This window comes from Ipomoea nil, unplaced genomic scaffold (assembly GCF_001879475.1).
Source record: "Ipomoea nil cultivar Tokyo-kokei standard unplaced genomic scaffold, Asagao_1.1 scaffold0211, whole genome shotgun sequence".
NCBI lineage: Eukaryota > Viridiplantae > Streptophyta > Magnoliopsida > Solanales > Convolvulaceae > Ipomoea > Ipomoea nil.
The window spans coordinates 237501-255785 of NW_017616639.1; the positions used below are offsets into that span (position 1 = coordinate 237501).

Sequence of the window (18285 nt, forward strand, 5' to 3'; positions counted from 1 at the left end):
AATGCACATTAATTTTCTTGGTAATTAATACACTCGTTGCTAAGGGTCCTTAACTTTCGAAGGTAGGAAACCGGAAGAGTTTATTGATATATAACTAGACACATTTTACATTTTTTAGAGATATGGAAAATGGAAAATAGGATAATGAAAAACAAAAAATGTGTTTACTAATACGGTACAGTTTCTAACTTTGAAACTAGGAATTGAGAATGAAAAACTAGAGAATGGTAGTAAATGTATTATCTATCACGACTAGCTACTACAAATATAATGATGGTTAATTTGCATCCAAACAAAAATTTACTCTATAGGGAGAATCATATCACTTAAGTCGGCCGGTATTTCATCATAATGATCTCTTATTTCTCGAAAATTGGATTCATGTTGATTAGAATTGCATTTGAGAATATCATCATGACCTTCGAGCATGCTGACTACTGCAGACATGGATGGCCTAAGCACAGGGGAAGGATTAGTGCAAAGCAAAGCCACTTTGATCATTCTGAGTGCTTCTTCTTTGTCATAATCAGAATGCAATCTTGGATCCATTAGCTCCATTAAATTTCCTTTTTCTCGAAGAACAAGTGCCTAAAAATGTGCATATATAGACACAATAGAACTCATTACAGTATAAGCCTAATAAGCCACTTAGTTTGAAGGTTTGCAATCTATGAGCTTGGTAGTATTGAAATCTCACCCAATCAAGAAGGCAAACACACTCCTCATCATGACGATACTTCATGTTGTTCTTCCCAGCAACAATTTCCAATGCCACCACCCCGAAACTATAGACATCAGCTTTGAATGTTAAGTAGCCCCACAATGCATATTCAGGAGCTGTGTATCCCCTATAGAGAAAATAGAGAAGAGAAATATTTTCTTTCAACTATATATATGATGAATCTGGAAATACAAAATGGACAAGATTTTGTTATAACATCACATCTTACAGTGTCCCAGCAACTCTTGTGCTAATGTGCGACTTCTCATCATCATAGAGTTTAGCTAAACCAAAGTCAGATATTTTTGGATTGAGTTCTTTGTCAAGAAGCACATTGGTAGTCTTAATGTCTCTATGAACAACTTTTATTGCTGATTCTTCATGCAAAAAAGCTAAACCTTTTGCAATACCAACACAAATGTTTTGTCTGGTAGGCCAGTCGATTTTCAGGCCAAGCTCTTCTGGACCTGTTATTAACTATTCACTTAGAGTACTAACGTTTATGTTGAAAAAATAAACTAAATCCTCACTTTTCTAGTAGCATATATACCTTATATATAGACAACGAATTGAAATATGTCTTTAATTAGATTATTACTTATGTTTTTTTTTTTTAATTGTGACTAGCAACCAAAATATTTATGATTTCAAATTTACCAAAGAGAGCATGGGCAAGGCTGTTGTTTTCCATGTACTCATACACCAACAACAATGGCTTTCTCTCAACACAGCACCCGTAGAGTTTCACAAGATTAGGATGCTGTTGACAAGAAATCATGCCAATTTCATTCAAAAATTCGCGGTATCCTTGTCTTGATTTAGCCGAGAGTTGTTTTACAGCAATAACTGTACCATCTAACAATGTACCCTGATTTAATACACGAGAAAAATCCAAGATCATTAGCACAAGCATCTATGGTAGGTCTAAAACAAAAGTTATAAATTAACACATTGACATATTATGGATATTTGTATAGTATTTTTCTATACCTTATATACAGGTCCAAAACCACCTTCCCCAATCTTATTTGCAACATTAAAGTTGTTCGTAGCAACTTTAATTTGTCTAAAGGTAAATAGACCAGTTTTTAGATCAAGGCCTCGTAGTTCTGCACCAACACAATTACTTTTAATGAAAAAAAAAATATTATTTTGAGGTGAACCGTCAAGGCACATTTTCAACAAGCTTATGATTGTTTTGTGATGCCATGTCAACCTTGAGCATGCACAAATTGTCTCAATGTCCAAGTTCCCATACAAAATTAGAAAGTAATTAAAAGTAGATGCCAATATTACCTTTTTCGTGTGAGTTCTTGTTTTTAATGTAGATCTTCCACCCAGCAAAACAGAGGATTGTGAAAATAAGAAATGAAGAAGAAGCTATAGCAATAACTATGATTAAAGTCTTTCTGTTCTTGGGAGGTTTGAAATCTGCAGGTTACGTTTGTAAACGTAGGAAAGGAATGAAAGTGAATTAGATATCTTTTATTTATGTGCAACTAAACAGAAACAAAGAACAAGTAATATGCAAAATTGGCTAAAAATAACTAAATAATTACCACATTTAAAATTTAAAAAGCCAATAAATAAATAAATAAATATATATATATATATATATATATATATATATATATATATATATATATATAAACTATATATGCTATTTATTATGTGTGGGAATCATCACTAATTTTACCAGATTCCACAGAAATGGCAGATATTAGAGGTCCATATGTTCCTCTATTGGGAGATGCTGCTGTTCCTTTTCCAGCATACTCAAAGCGCACCTCTAGAGTTTTATCTCTTACAACTACTTGAAATTGTTTGACCAAGGCTTTATCAACACCTTGTGCTTCAGTTTTAATATCAAAATCCTTTAATTTCCTTTCGCCCTATAGCCAATAAAATGCACTAAAGTCAAATACACTTCACTTAACCATTGAAGTCCTCAATTTAAATGGTAATATAAACTTCTTAGTTCACCTGTATATAAACATCAAATATGCGTCTTCCAAGACTTCGAAAAGATCTATTGTCTCTCATAACTATCTCTGCGAAATGAAGTTTCACAGTATAGTTTCCATTTGCTAGACAACGTCCGTAATACGTTAGAGACAAAGGAGACAAACGAGCTGTCTTGTAGATTTCGGGGTCCTCTCCTTTGATTACAGATATATTTGTTGTTGTATAGTCAGATACCATTACTTTTTTATCCCAAAAGTACCCGGTATTACTCGTTACCCAGTTCTCTCTCTTGTGAACAAATTTTGCAAGTCCAGTAGAATCATCATCTGCGTCATATGTAGTGTCACCAACCAAAACATTGCCTCCACCACAATTGATGTGAAATGAATACCAATCTGCCCAAAAAAAATGATCAAAATGAACTAAAAAACATTGATGCATGAATGCTTTGTGAAAGATAGATGATTCAAGTATTGTGATATGATGTGCTTACCTTTTGTGCAATTCTTTAGACACTTATCAGTTTCTCTATACAAAGCCAAAAGGGGGTAAAGTACGTTAGAAATCAGTGGAGACTAAATTACATTAAGATTGAACCCTTAGAGTAAAACTTACTCATTTTCTCCTCCATTATAGCTTTTGAACAAATTCCTAATAAGAAAATGAGAAAGCTAAAATGATCCATCTTTGAAGGAAGAACTGAAAGAATAGATGCATATAAAGAGGCAGAATCTTACAGAGTTTCCTGATTGCAAACTGGTGACACAGAACTCTCCTTGAAATTATTGTAAGAAAGATCTATGTAACTGCACACCATCTTTTAACTTCCGTTAGTAGTTTTTATAACACAAGAGTAGTTGAAAAAAAAAAAGCTTCAATAGTACAATACAACATAACTTCAATAAAATTCATCAAAACTTCAGACATGAAACTTTAATTTCTTGCACATGAACTACAAATAATATATAAGACTGAATTGAACTTACTATAAGGAACCTCGATTTAGAACCCACTGAGGAATTTGCCCACTAAGCGAATTGTTCGTTAGATACCTAAAAACAGGTAGGAAAGTATTCAATTTAATAGTGGTTACATGCGAATAATATTGAATTCTTCATAAATCCAAATAGAATGCTGATTAGCTTTGTATTAAAACAAAATGCCCAAATAGAAAGGAATCTAATTATGCTTTGTTGTTAAGATCTAAATTGATTTGTTACTCACATGTACTGCAGTTTATTAAGACCTTGAAGAACAAGAATCCCTCCTTCCAGATTATTAAAACTCAAATCTCTGCAAATTCAATGTGATAATAAAACAATAAAGCAAAGAAGTATATCAACTTTAATATACTCTCAGCCTATACTCAGCTAGTATTCTATGGAACATGTATATTCCTTTGTTTGTGATACGCATAAATCTATCAGGAAAGAGAAGATGATTGATTATAGATCAATAGGAGAAAATTATGTATATCATAAATTCATAATATATCATAATTAGGGTTGGGGTTCAATTTTAGTATAAATAGGTTTATTGTATATGAATATTGAGAACCATGAACACAGATAAATATATTGATACTCTATTCTTCATAGTCATTTCTTGGAGCTCTCACATGCTCGAAGTATGAATTTGGAGTTTGTCGTGACTCGAATACGTACGGTTAGGAGCCAGAAGTCTGCTCAAAAAGTTCCCTATTTGGTTTATTTTTAAAAGAACGGAAGGAATAGGATTCTTGGAATTGGTTATTCCCTTTGCAATGGGAATAGATCTTATAGTTCATTAATTAAACAGCTGATGAGAAGGATCAAAGAAATTTCAAGTTGGAGAGATTACAGTTGTCTCAAGCTTGTCATATTTGCAATATATTCTGGTAAATTCCCAGAAATATTACACCTCCTCAACATCCTGCAACCAAAATTGTTCTTTTTTTACATAAATATTTTCATCTCAGAGCGGAATTATGAAACTTAAGGTCATATTTTTAGAAAGAAAATGCATTACTCACAAAATTTTTATGTTTGCCATTTTATTTAATGTAGGAAATCTGGAGGCCCCTCCTCCATTTAAGTCACTGATTCTACTGCAAATTCATGTAAATATAATTATGCTATAATAAAAACATGAGTATATATTATTATATTAATCAAATCTTCAAAGGAAATCTTAACTTACAGTTCTGCCAAGCTTGTTGGTACAATATTTGGAGGTATGGGTCCTTCAAAACCACTTGCTTGAAGCTCTCTGCCAATCATGCTTTGCTTGTCGATAAGAAATGATTTGAATTTTAATTTAGACCATAGATTTTTGAATGCTTACAGTTTTTGAAGGTTTTTGAAAGTTAGAAAGCTGGGCAGTTTTCCAGTGAAGTTATTACTGCTGAGCCTACTGCATTTATTCCCAAGAGGCAAGGACAGTAACAAGTGAGCATATATATGAAGTATTGAAGAAACAAGAAAATTAGGAATATGGATGATGATCAGATTCAGATGCACTTACAATTCAGTCAAATTTGTGAGAGCATTAAGTACTTGTTTTGGCAATTCACCAGTGAGATAATTAGCACTAAGAATGCTACAGAAAGCAAAAATATAATGAAGAAATCATCAAACAAGTGAGAACAAAAAGTTTAACAAAGTTAAGGCTTACAGATTCTGTAAGTTGACAAGTTTCCCAAGCTCGGGTGGAACACTTCCATTGAACATATTGCTCTCCAAGCTTCTGTAAATTCATTTAATTTGTTGTTAGAACAAAACCCACACATAAAAGAGTTGAACAAAAGTGATTGTAGGAGCAAGAGAACATACAGATATATAAGAGTTGTTATGTTTCCCAAGTATTTTGGAATTGGCCCAGACAATCGATTCACACTAACACCTCTGCAAATTTTCATTTCTTTACCATGGACAAGAAGATGGCTTTGCTTATAGTACAAATTAAACACAAACTTACAGAATTTCCAATTTCATTGAAGCCCATCCAGGGGGAATTGTACCACTTAAATAGTTGCGGGTAAGATCACTTCACAAAATAACACTAATAATCAAGCAAAGAATATCAACAAGAAGAGGTGATTATTGCATAAACGTATAAAGTGTAGGTAAGTACATTATCTTAAGAAAGGGTAACTTCACCAAGGCAGGAGGAAGGACACCTTGCAGATCCTGTCCCTTCAAGATTCTGCATACATGATAACATTAGCGAATTAAAATTTTGTATCCAATATAATTGATTGAAAATTCTAATGTGTCATACAATCATATATTTCATATATGATTATTCTAAGTACTATTGAGAATCAGTGTCAATAATATTGGATACAATCATTATAATATATACAAGATGGACCCTGGTCCTAAATTATGTATTTTTAGTATTGGAATTGTGAACATCTAGAATATAAATTGTGTTTTTAACTTTTGAAAATTTGTGAATACAATACAGAGTCATCATAAATTGTGAATTTTTAAAAGATAATTATGAACATTTAGTATATATGTATCTTTAGACTCGGGTCCACCTTACAAGGTGGACCCGGATCCACAGAATAATTTGTCATAGTTTAACAGGAAAATTATGCTGTGCAACCGTTTGCACCATGCAAGGTGCACACGGTTGCCAAAACGACGTCGTTTTGATGTCCGACTTTAAAAAAAAAATCAGTTTCGATTGCCGTCAACGGCGTTATATTGTGCATAACTTGAACTAAATATCCAGAATGAATGAACTAAATATCCATAATGAATGAACTATATATCCAGAATGAATGAACCACATATCCAGAATGAATGAAATAAATAATATCCAGAATAAATGAACTAAATATCCAGAATGAATGAACTATATAGTTCAAATTATGCACAACATTACACCGTTAACGACAATCGAAACTGAATTTTTTTTTTTAAAAGTCGGACGTCAAAACGACGTCGTTTTTGCAACTGTGTGCACCATGTATGGTGCACATGGTTGCACAACATAACACTCCAGTTTAACATGATTAGGCTCCTTATTCACAATGTAGTCATGATTGAGCTAATTGTAGTAGGATTAGGGTTAATTAATTCCCAATGTAACAAATGACTCCCAAGTACGTGATTCTTGAGGAAATTAACAAAAAATTAAGGGATTGGTATTTTGCTGATAGGGGTGGGATTTTTAACTAATTTTTCATCTTGCAAATACCAATTTTTTGTGGGGTCTAATGGAGAAGAAAATGGGAAAAAATCACAGCGCGGCCTGTGCCTATGCACACTGTCGAATATACTTTCTCACTATACCAAAGTATAATTAGACATTCGAATTAAAAAAAAAAAATTCAATTGAACCATTAAACATTTTAAAACAATGCGATTAAACCATTTAACAGGTTACCAAAAGGGAACGGGTTAATTTTGCTTGCTTGACATATGACGTGGCACTAGTTTTTTTTTTTTTTTTTTTTTTTTTTTTTTTTTTTTTTTTAATACAAAAAACTAATTAACTAAAAAGAAATAGTTGCCAGTGGCAAAGAAGCCGCTAGTTTCTTCGTCAGATCATATCAAGAAGTTGGTAGGTTTCTCCGTCCGATTTGAACGAGAAGCCAGTGAGCTTCTATATCCAAATCGAATTGAGAAACCCATATAGCTAGTGACCCAAAACGACGTTGTTTCTATAAGTTGGGGAAGTTGATGTGATGGACACCGTTCCGTCCGTCCAATCTCGTTACAGATTTATTTTTTGTGTGTTTGTGTATTTTTTTAAGAGTTTATGTGCATTATGTTAAGAGTTCATGTGTATTATGTTAAGAGTTTATGTGTATTATATGTAAGAGTTTATGTGTATTATTTTAAGTGTTTATGCGTATTATGTATTATGTTAGATTATGTATATTATGCTAGGAGTTTATGTGTATTCAATTATACAATTCTGTACATACGAAACAGTGAATTTTTTAGGGCGCACAATGCTCGATATAATGATTGACTTCATATATGTTGATATGGACGGATCTCCGTCCAAATTGACATGGAGGAAGAAACCTTGGCTGCCATGGCGTTGTTGTTGTTGATTTTTTCTTTAAAAAAATTTAATATAATTATTTTAATTTCTCTGCAAATAAGTTTATAAATATTAATCGACATGACATCTTGCAGGGTAGGTGACTTTGGGGTAACATGTTATTATAGGTCATATGAGTTAATTGCACTGTTTTAATAAGTTTAAGAGTTCAATTGCAAGGTTTTTTTTTTTTTTTTTTTTTTTTTTAAATTTGATAACCAAATTACACTTTAGTATATAATTGGATGGTGTATTTAACCCTTATGTTTTTTTTTTTTTTTTTTTCCTTTTTTGAATGCTACTGACTCTATTACAATGTAGTATCTGTTCATAACTACTTTCTCAATCTACTGAAGCACAAAGAGCTAATAACGCCTCCATTGAGGCTCAAACTCACAATCTTCCATATGAGAGTCCAACCCGGGTACCATCTGAGCATTGTACAAGTAACACGTGTGATTTGTCTGTTTTTTTTTTTGTTTGTTTGTTTTTTTTTTAAAATTTATTTATTCCTTCTCTCTGTTTCCTGGCTAAAAACTTGACAAAAAAATAAAATAAAATAAAAAACAACAGACGGATAAGGATGCTCTAAGCATTGTACAAGTAACACGTGTGATTTGTCTCATTTTTGTGACCACTGTTCCTACCTTTTACACTATCTATATTAACTACCAAATTCATGTGTGGTAGGCCTAGGAGCGAAAAATCATCAAGGAGTACCCAGCCTTCATTCTCTTTTATACAGATTTTAAATAGATTAGATCGATGTTTATTGCATGTGTGTTGCATAAATATTGTAGCTAGGGATTTTTATAAAATAAAAATAAAAATAAAAATAAATAAATAAAATTTAGACATCTAAATCAATACCCTAACTCCAATACAAAAACAAGCTCAAAAGTAGAGATTTGACACCAACTTATGTACTACTCAACATTCTCTTGTTAAATCAATATGGGATCGTTTCCAACACAAACTTCCCAAAGTGTGAAAAAGAGAGTATCAAAAGCATATATAACCAAAAAAAAATAATAAAAGGTAGAAGGAAATTAAAAGCTTACATGGTTTGAACATGGCAAATGCCACCGGGGAAGCTACAATCGCAAGTGAGAGTATTATTGTACTGAGGCGTATCATTCCTTTTTGGTGACAACCAGTTAGAGTTGTTGTCACAAGGATTTAGTCTAAAATCCCAATCCTTCTTCCCCAGTTGTTCTGCTATTTCCTTCAGTGCATTTACTGTAAAGTATTTAGTGAAGAAAACTCAATATCTTATTGATTCCATGCATAGGCTTTTATACAAGAATTATACAGAGATAAAAGGCAATCCTATAGTTACGATAACAATCACAAAGACTAGCTCAAATAAAAAAACAAATAATAGAAACCAACCAACACTAACACATTAATCTTTATCATTTACTTCAATAATATACATTCAACAAATTAAAGCTAGATGTTAATTTGAATGTAATGACAGAGCTAGCACAATTGAAAATTCATAATATATGATGAAGCTAGAAAATAATAGAGAGCCGAGGGGGCTCACATTCATCTAGAGGAAGATGCCCACTCTGTGCTTCAAGAAATGTTGCATTAAAGAAGAGTATAATTACTACGAGGATGATTAACCTGGAAGTTGACATGGCTGAGCTCTGGGGAAGATCAGCTGCAATAAGTGTGTTATTTTATATATTCATTGTATATAATAAATAAAGAGAGAATCATAGAAAAAAGAAAGTAGTCTTCACCAAAATAGCAGTTGACTATGAGTCAATGAGTTCTGGCTTTATTATCTGGTTGACGCCTTGACGGTGAGTTTTGAGCTACTGCCGTAACCCTTGGGGCAAGATAGAATGAAACATTTACGTGAGGTTTGGGGCAATTTATATCGTGGACCAGGGTTCACATAGCATTCTAGATTGTAGATCCTGGATTAAAACAATGTCGTTTTGATATTTAAGATTTAACAGATTCAGTAGTTTTCCGTTTTCATGTTTTAACACAAATATAAATTTATTTTAGGTATAGAATTAATATTTCTTATTGTAAGTGTACAAAGTTGGTATACATTAAACCTTATATATTGGCTAATTGATTTATTAAATAATTAGGACTAGTTTAGACAAAACTCTTGGACCTTTTCCTATTATAAGTACATTATTTATCATTTTATCTAATGGCTCATGATCAGTGGTTGCTTATTTTTGAAGTGGAAGTCAGCAGATTATATGGGGTTGAAGCTAATATTACGGGATCTATTATTTGTGAGTGGCTGTGGTTATTTGCTTTGAGTGGATGACTTGGGGAAGTTTGTTGGAGTGAAGATTAATATAAAAGGAAGGCTTTCTCAATATGGAAGTTCACAAATTCATACATGCTGATTTGAGAGAAGTGAAGTTGAATAAATTCTAACATTCTAAATCTGATTACTATTCTAATTTGATGTGTGATTTCTACTGAGACATACTGTATGTACCTGGGTTAGCTAAAACATCTCTTGAAGATTATCTCGGTATGCACGTACCAGTTCTGAGTGGATGTTAGGAAGTTTGTAGTGGTAGTAGTGGTCGATAGCCTTATGTACTTACCCCTTGTAACACCTTGGTGGACATCTAGTGGATTGGGTAAACGTGAGTTGTCCCATAGACGTAGGAGAAGTGTTCCGAACTGCGTAATCAATTCCGGTGTACTTGATTTATTTTTTATACCTTTTATTTCGTTATTTATTTTCATTAAATAACTTAATTAATTAGTCCGGTAATATCTATTTTAAAATCAAGTAGAAGTTTAAGATATATCTTGCATTCAAGATTCACGGCTCTTTTTCAATTGGTATCAGGTCCCGGAGACTTAAATTATTAGTCTATCGATTTGGCTATCCCGTGCTTCATGAACTCAAGTTTTCAACGATTTTATTGCTTTTGTTTATTTTATTACTTTGTTCAATCTCAACGTGTTGAGTGTTTCAGGATGGATCGTCTTAAAGTACTTCCCCAGTTAACAGGTGATAACTATGCCCATTGGAAAGCTCGCATGCGAACTCACCTGAAAGCTCAAGGAGAACTTGTTTGGCGCTCTGTTCTAACAGGGTGGACGCATCCTACTAAGGCCGAAACTAGTGCTGACGATCCGCAAGTGGCTAAACCTGAAATTGAATGGACCCAAACCGAAATAACTAATGCTGGAAATAATGATAAAGCACTTGACACTATTTATTCATTGATACATGAAAGTCAATTTCCCTTAGTTGCAGGTTTTGAGTCGGCAAAAGGTGCTGGGAAGCACTTGAGTCAACCTACGAAGGTACAAGTTCAGTTAAGCAGTCTAAGCTGTAACTAGTACAGTCTGATTTTGAAGAACTTCAGATGAAACCATCACGAGTTTCCATAGTTGTGTGCAAGAACTGGCAAATCGAGCAATGGTACTCGGCGAGCCCAGGGCCGGTCCTATCATTTTATAGGCCCGGGGCAGGATAATAAAAAATGGGCCCCCGTTAATATATATTTCATGCCTAAAATTTAAATTAAATAAGGAAAAAATTATTAATATCAATAACTTTAAATAATATTAACAAGTTTTTAACAATTTTACATACACAACAATAATCATGAAAAATTTTTTTAGGTGCTTTCCTTAATGCAAAATAATAAATAATTGTATAAGTGTCTTCATAAATAAATAATATTATAGTTTATAAAAATGAATAAATAATTTTAAATCCAGTAAACTTATAAACAATAACATTTATCATAATAAATAATAAATTAATTATTATTAAAAATTTATAAAACAATAATTACAAACATATGGAATCTAAAAATCTCTTTTAACTAGGGGCAAGAAATTAAAATATTTCAAAACGCAATAAAAAAAATGCAAAAAGATATGAAACATAATTATCTAGATTAAATAGTTTGAACATAAAGCATATTATAAATCACATATCTTCAATATTATTTATATAATTTTTATAAATATTTTTTTTTAATACAACTACTTTTTCTTTTAAATAGATAAATTTTAAACTTTTTTAAGAATAATTTGAATACATATAATGACACATGATAGAAGCTTCTAGATTACATTGATTAGATATATTCATAAAAAGAGTTAATACCAGCGAAGGCCCCTCGAGTATAGTGGTTCCACCACCTATGGTCCTAAACTTTCAAATCAACCATCCGTAATCCTCTAAGTTTTGAAATTGACATGCAATAGTCCTTCCGTTAGTAAGTTCCGTTTCAGCCGTCAAATGTAAGGGTATAAATGACTTTTCACGTTTTGTTCATCCAAATGAATTCATTTGCTCTGATCCACTTCTTAATGATTCATATATACGCACAAAGAAAACTCCCCGGAATGAATTCATTTGTTCCGATCCCCTTCTTAATGATTCATATATAGCACACAGACAACTCCCCGGAGAATCAAGATTCAGGCTAGCTAAGCTAGGTAGACATGGCTGCCGCCGTCACACCCAAATCATTCCCCACGGATCCCCGAGTCTTAGATTTTCGGGCGCTGTCGCCTTCTCTGATTGCGTCTGGACGACGTTCCTGCGTCGCCAATGACGAGGTTCTCACCCACTTCCTAGAAAGCTCCCTCAAAGTCCCCGACCTCGTTCTCCAAGACGCGTTTCTCTCGCCAGAAACTGGTCCAGAGCCCGCCGAAGCTGGACTTCCGATCGTTGGAAACAATGGACAGAGGTTCTACACTCGAGATTCTCGATTCGGTTGCCAGCATCGGGTGCTTCGAGGTCGTCAACCACGAAATTCCCAGTGATCTGATCCCGTCCGTGCTTTCCGCCGACGGCGCGTTTTTCAGGATCCCAGGGTAGATGAAAGCGACGGCGACGAGGTCCCTGGAGAAGCTCTGGGGTTCGAGGAGGTTCACGCGGAGGACGACCGGCCGGAAGCGTGGAAAAGCTGTCTAGTGAAGTGGGATACATTTATGGGAAAATCCTCCAGTTCTTGGAGAAGAAGAAGATGAGCAACAGATCAAGCCCATTACTATTACAACAAGAACATAAACATGAAGAAGAAGAAGAAGAAGAAGAAGGCGCACGAAGCCCCAGCATCTGTTATCTGCTCAAACAATGGCAGAACGGAGATGGAAACATTTTGGTGAGCAAAACGTGAAAAGTCATTTATGCCCTTACATTTAACGGCTGAAACGGAGTTTACTAACGGAAGGACTATTACAGGTCAATTTCAAAACTTAGAGGATCACGGATGGTTGATTTGAAAGTTTAGGACAATAGGTGGCGAAACCACTATACTCGAGGGACCTTGGCTGGTATTAACTCTTCATAAAAAGGTACGGAGTAAATTATTATCTTTTAATTTTTTTTAATAATTCAATCTCAAAATATATCATATAACCCCTCCGTCCTATTTTTACGTGTCGCGAGCCCTTTCTCCAACCAAAGCTAGTCAAGAAAATTCTAAAATCTCTATAGCCGAGATTCAGAATGAAGGTCACGGTCATTCAGGAACATGACGGTTGGGAAAATAAGACCGTTACTCAATTAATGGGAAACCTTCGAACTTATGAAATGGAAATTCTTACCGATCACACCAAAAAGAAAAAATCTGCCGTTGAAGAACATGATGCTACTATACATCTGATCCAGAGGAACCAGGTGATGATCCAATTGAGTTTTTAACTAAAAAATTTTCCAAAATTTTGAAACAGGTTTCACAAAAGAATTCTCGAAACACAAAGTTTCAATAATGATCAAGCTCGAACACATCAAAGAATGGTTCCAAATCTGGCTCATCAAATTACAAATCTTCTTCCCCTCGTCCAGTTCATTCCAAAGACAAACCTAGCAACAAAGGGATTAGATGTTACGAGTGTGAAGGCTTTGGTCACGTTCAAGCTGAATGCTTATCTAAGGCGAAAAAAGTCTATGTCAGCCATAACCTGGAGTGACGATGAACCTGAGTCAGAAGTCGTCTGATCTGACGTAGAAGAAATACCTGGTAATTTTGTTGCATTCATGTGACAACCCAAAAATAATTTTTCAAAATTCTATTTTACAAAATTCCAAAATAGCCATTTTTACTCTTCTAAAATTTTATTTCGAAAATGGTGTTTGAATTAAATATTTTAAACCGAGTTTTTAAATAAATTCAACACCAAGCCTTATCAGGGTTTCGAAAATCCTAAATTTCGGGTACATTTATGTACCAAGTTTGACCGAAAAGTCAATCTGAGTGAAACTGGAAAGGAACCTGAGAAACTGGAACCAAGTGTTTTAACTAGAAACCATTTTTAGAAAATCCATTTTGACCCCAAGTTATTCAAAATCATCTTTTTAGACCATGGTCCATGATGCAAGGTGAACCATGAACCCTCTATATGGCCTTGTCTGATATTTTTAGAAATCAATCCAAATTACCATTTTAACCCCCACCAATCATTGGCCTCTCACCTAGGGTTTAGGACCCTATAAATTCTCCACTATTCTATTGAAGTTGCCTGATCCCTTTCTTTTGCCTCTCTCCATTCTCTGAGCTTTGTAGACAAGAGGAGAAGAAAACACAATAAGCATTCTTCCCTTCCATTCTCATCCATTCATTCTTTTGCTTCTAGTTTCCTTCATTTGTTTCAATCTCTGAGAATCTTCCTTAGGATTGGTTTGTGTTGTTTGTCTGAGGTGTTTAGGTGGTGAAGGAAGTGGTGTTTGAGTAGAGAGGAGGAAGGGATCCACACAAGGAAGAAGAACAAACAAAGGTATAAACCATGGATTCCCAAACTATCTTTTCCTTTCTCTGTTAACTGCTATTTGAGACTTAGATGTGTAGAAATGCTAATTAGTTGTTATGGTTGAGTTATTTGTGTGTTGTAGATGATATATGATTGATTTGGTATGGTTTTGAAGTGTTGTTTTGCACTGATTTTGCATTTCTAGAGAAGAAGTTGCTAACTGGTGCACACTGATGGTGCACCAGTGGACTCAATGGAGCTAGGCAACGGACCACGCCATGGTCCGTTGGCCAGCCCCGTTGAGGGACGGTCCATGGCATGACCCATTGCCAGGCACCGCTGCTTGGCGGGGCTTCCCAAGCCTCGCCACCAAGCTCCGCCAGGCCATTTTCAGTACTGGCCGAGACCTTTGTATTTTAGCTACGCGTTGTTCGGACCGGGACTCGTGGGCCCTTGAGGCTCGGACACTCGAGTTCGTTACGACGCACTAGTAGAAGTTGGTTTCGTTGAATTTGGAGTTGTAAAGCATGATTTATAGTTGAAATTGTTGAGTATGAGCACTCTGTTGATGTTGTTGTGTGTGAATTATTACAGCAAGTGTATCTTTAGCATCTGAGTACGATTTTGAGTTGAGAAGCATGATCAATACTTGTTAGAAATTGTTAGGAAGCATGCCTAAGTACTTGGTAGTATTTACTGAGAAGTTTTGCTTAATGTTTGAGAATTTGGTATGAGCAGTGCATGTTTGCATAATTACAAAAAATGAGATTTTGAGCATGTTTCACAGTAGAGAGATTGATTAGTGCATTTCATTGTTAAGGTGCATCATTTGGCTCTAATTAAGCCTAAGTTCTATTTCGAAAACCTATATCTATTTTGGAAAATCATTATGTAGTTGCATTGTGTTAGTGTTTTAATTGCTCAAAAAAACCCCAACTTATAATTGGCAATATTATTATGGCAAACTAAGATAGGGTTAGCTTAGTGTCGGTTTTGTCTTACAGAGGACTGATCAATCAGATACAACAACAGAGGGACTGAAACTGAAGATCTGAATTAGGAAGCTGTTTCCTTAAAGTCTGTACGCGGTTTAAAGAAGACAGATTTGGAAAGAAGATCAGCGTATCTGTTTTGGAAAGGTATGGACCGAATCTTTAAGATTACATTCTTCAAATATTGTCCTACCATCTACAATCAAAGATATCTATGGGGAGTGTTCGTACTATGGAACTATAAGTACTCTTATTCGATAAGAATTAGGGTTACGCTTTCAAGAAGAAAAAAACACTCCAATACAGTTTTATGAGATCAGATCTTTGATTATCATGCATCTTCTCAATACAACATGTTCATGGTGATTATGATGAAGAACTTGAGAAGAATTATTGTTGCTTAAACGAAAGGACGCTACGATCACACTGTTGTGGGAACAACCGAGAAGAACGTTATTAAAGTGGACTGCATCAGAGTTGGCTCTCCAAGTGAAGGGATTTCACTGGACTTCTATATGCATGGCTCTCCATCTTCAACCATCCACTAACCTGTGTAGACTAGGTACGTATCTTGTGTGGGACACTCGGGTGAGATTATTGTTTCTCTACCTTTGTACATTGGATTATGATTTAGTGGATTAGACGCTTATGTGATCGTCCCCCAGACGTAGATACACACTGTATCGAACTGGGTAAACATCTTGTGTGTTGCTTTGTGTCGTTATCTCTTTCTATAAACATCTCAATAATCTGCCTTACTGACTGACATCATCGTTGAATCAGTCAGTCCATTTCATCAGTTGGATAATCCAGTTAATTTGATTAAAAATGAGGAAATGCAAAATTACATGTGGTATCAGAGCTTTTAATTAAGTCTACATAGTGACTTGATCCGTACGGGAATTTTTTTTTTGCATTGTGCTCTTTCTATTGGAAGTGCCTCTGTGTGTTCGTTGGCTGGTTGTTTTTGTTCAGGATGGATGCAAGTATGAAACCACCAGAACTAGATGTTCACAACTACTCTTTCTGGAAGGCTCGTATGGAGATCTATCTCCAAGCACAAGGTACCAGGGGTTATCGAACTATCCTATCCGGGTGGAGTCGCCCGACTATTCAGAATGCTGATGCAACCACTGGGGAAAAGCCCATGGAGACTTGGATAGACGATGAAATGAATGGCTCTGATCTGAACAACAAACCGTTGAACTCTATTGTAGGGTCCTTGCATGAATCTGTCTTTACCCTAGTCACGGGGGTAAAAGAAGCAAAAAGGGTATGGGAAATTCTTGAAACCAGATTTGAGGGCACCAGTGATGTCAAGCAGTCAAAGCTACAAATGGTGCTATCAGAATTTGAAGCTCTTAGAATGAACGAAGAGGAAACTATCTCAGTCTTTCACAGTCGGGTTCAGAATCTGATGAATAGAGCCTCAATTCTTGGTGAACCTTTCACTGATGAGAGAGTAGTCAAAAAGATCCTTCGATCTTTGCCTAAACGCTTCCGGATGAAAGTAATTGCTATCCAGGAACACACAGGCTGGGAAAAGAAGACTGAAGGAGAACTTATGGGAAGTTTACACACATATGAACTTGAAGTGCTGGCTGATGATGACCTTGCTGTCAACAGAAAAGGCAAGTCAGTGGCTTTTGTGGCTGAAGCTGATCGAGAATCTGACACAGACGACATAGATGATGAAACCTTGGCCCTTCTAACCAAGAACTTTAAGAAAATATTGAAAGGATTTAACAAAAAGAGTCAATGACAGTCTACCAGGACTCAATACAAAGGCAGCAACTCCTCATATCAGAAAGCAGAAACCTCACCTTTCCCACAGAACAATCAATCCCAAACTGGCCGAACAAGACAAAACAGAAACAGTTCCACAGATACAGGAAGATCCCTCAACCGGTCAGTGCAGTGTTGAGAGTGTGAAGGTTTTGGACACATACAGGCTGAATGTGCAACTTATCTCAAGAGGAAGAAGGCTATGTCTGTGGCTACGCTAAGTGATGATGAGGAGGAAGCATCTAATGATCAGTCAGATGACAATGTGGGAAACTTTGTAAGCTACAGAGAATCAGTCAGACGAATACGAATCCGATGGAGAATCCTATATATCAACAGATGATTTTGAAGAGAGGCATACTCAACTTGAAATGGAATTTGCCAAACTTGTTGCAAGCTGGGAACAACTAGTGAAAGTCAATAAAAATCTGAATGACGAACTGAAGCAAAGGGATGATCTTCTGAAGAAACTAAATACAGATCTTGTCATAAAAGAAGATCTTATCACACAGATAAGATCTCGAGAAGGAAAACTGATAAAGGAATTGGAAGATCTAAATAAGAATATCAAGATGATGGATACCACATTAACGTTAGACAAAATTCTGGACTCTGGTAGAAATCCAAATGATAAAAAGGGTCTTGGATTCGAACGAGGAGAATCTTCGAATAGTGTCCCTATGTTCATCAAAGAGGGTATGTCTACTGCTACATCAGTTCACAATTTTGAACGAGAACAGTTATCCCGGTCAGTTCATAGGAGCTTAAATGAGATATGGGAATATAGTATTTATAAAGGTTTATATGGATATTTTTGGATTAATGGGAAAAATACATATTCCTAATGAGCAAGGCATAACTAATACCAAAGGGCAATGTGAATGTCTATTCTCAAAGCAAAAGGAATTGCACATCCCGTGAAATTCTATTCGGTGCAGTAAAAATCGAACCAAACAGCGGAATAAATCTATTCTATGAAATTACATTCAATTCTTAATGTATTTCACGAACCAAACCGCACATAAGCACATTTATGGTTTTAGTATTAAGAAAGAGAATTGTACA

The 18285-nt window shown here is 35.1% G+C and overlaps 1 protein-coding gene and 1 long non-coding RNA gene across 2 annotated transcripts in view; one reads left to right on the forward strand and one right to left on the reverse strand.

Moving 5' to 3' along the window:
• Positions 1 to 3499, forward strand: part of LOC109192392 — a 47020-nt gene extending 43521 nt beyond the window's left edge. The window contains exon 3 of the long non-coding RNA XR_002056092.1: positions 3428 to 3499. This is a non-coding gene — a long non-coding RNA (uncharacterized LOC109192392). The remainder of the gene's footprint in view (positions 1 to 3427) is intronic.
• The window catches only part of LOC109192267 (probable leucine-rich repeat receptor-like serine/threonine-protein kinase At3g14840), a 116587-nt gene extending 107174 nt beyond the window's left edge, over positions 1 to 9413 (reverse strand). The window contains exon 1 of the mRNA XM_019342843.1: positions 9279 to 9413. Within this exon, the coding sequence (XP_019198388.1) occupies positions 9279 to 9375 (97 nt within the window). The 5' untranslated portion in view covers positions 9376 to 9413. The remainder of the gene's footprint in view (positions 1 to 9278) is intronic.
• Positions 9414 to 18285: the final 8872 nt, after the last annotated feature.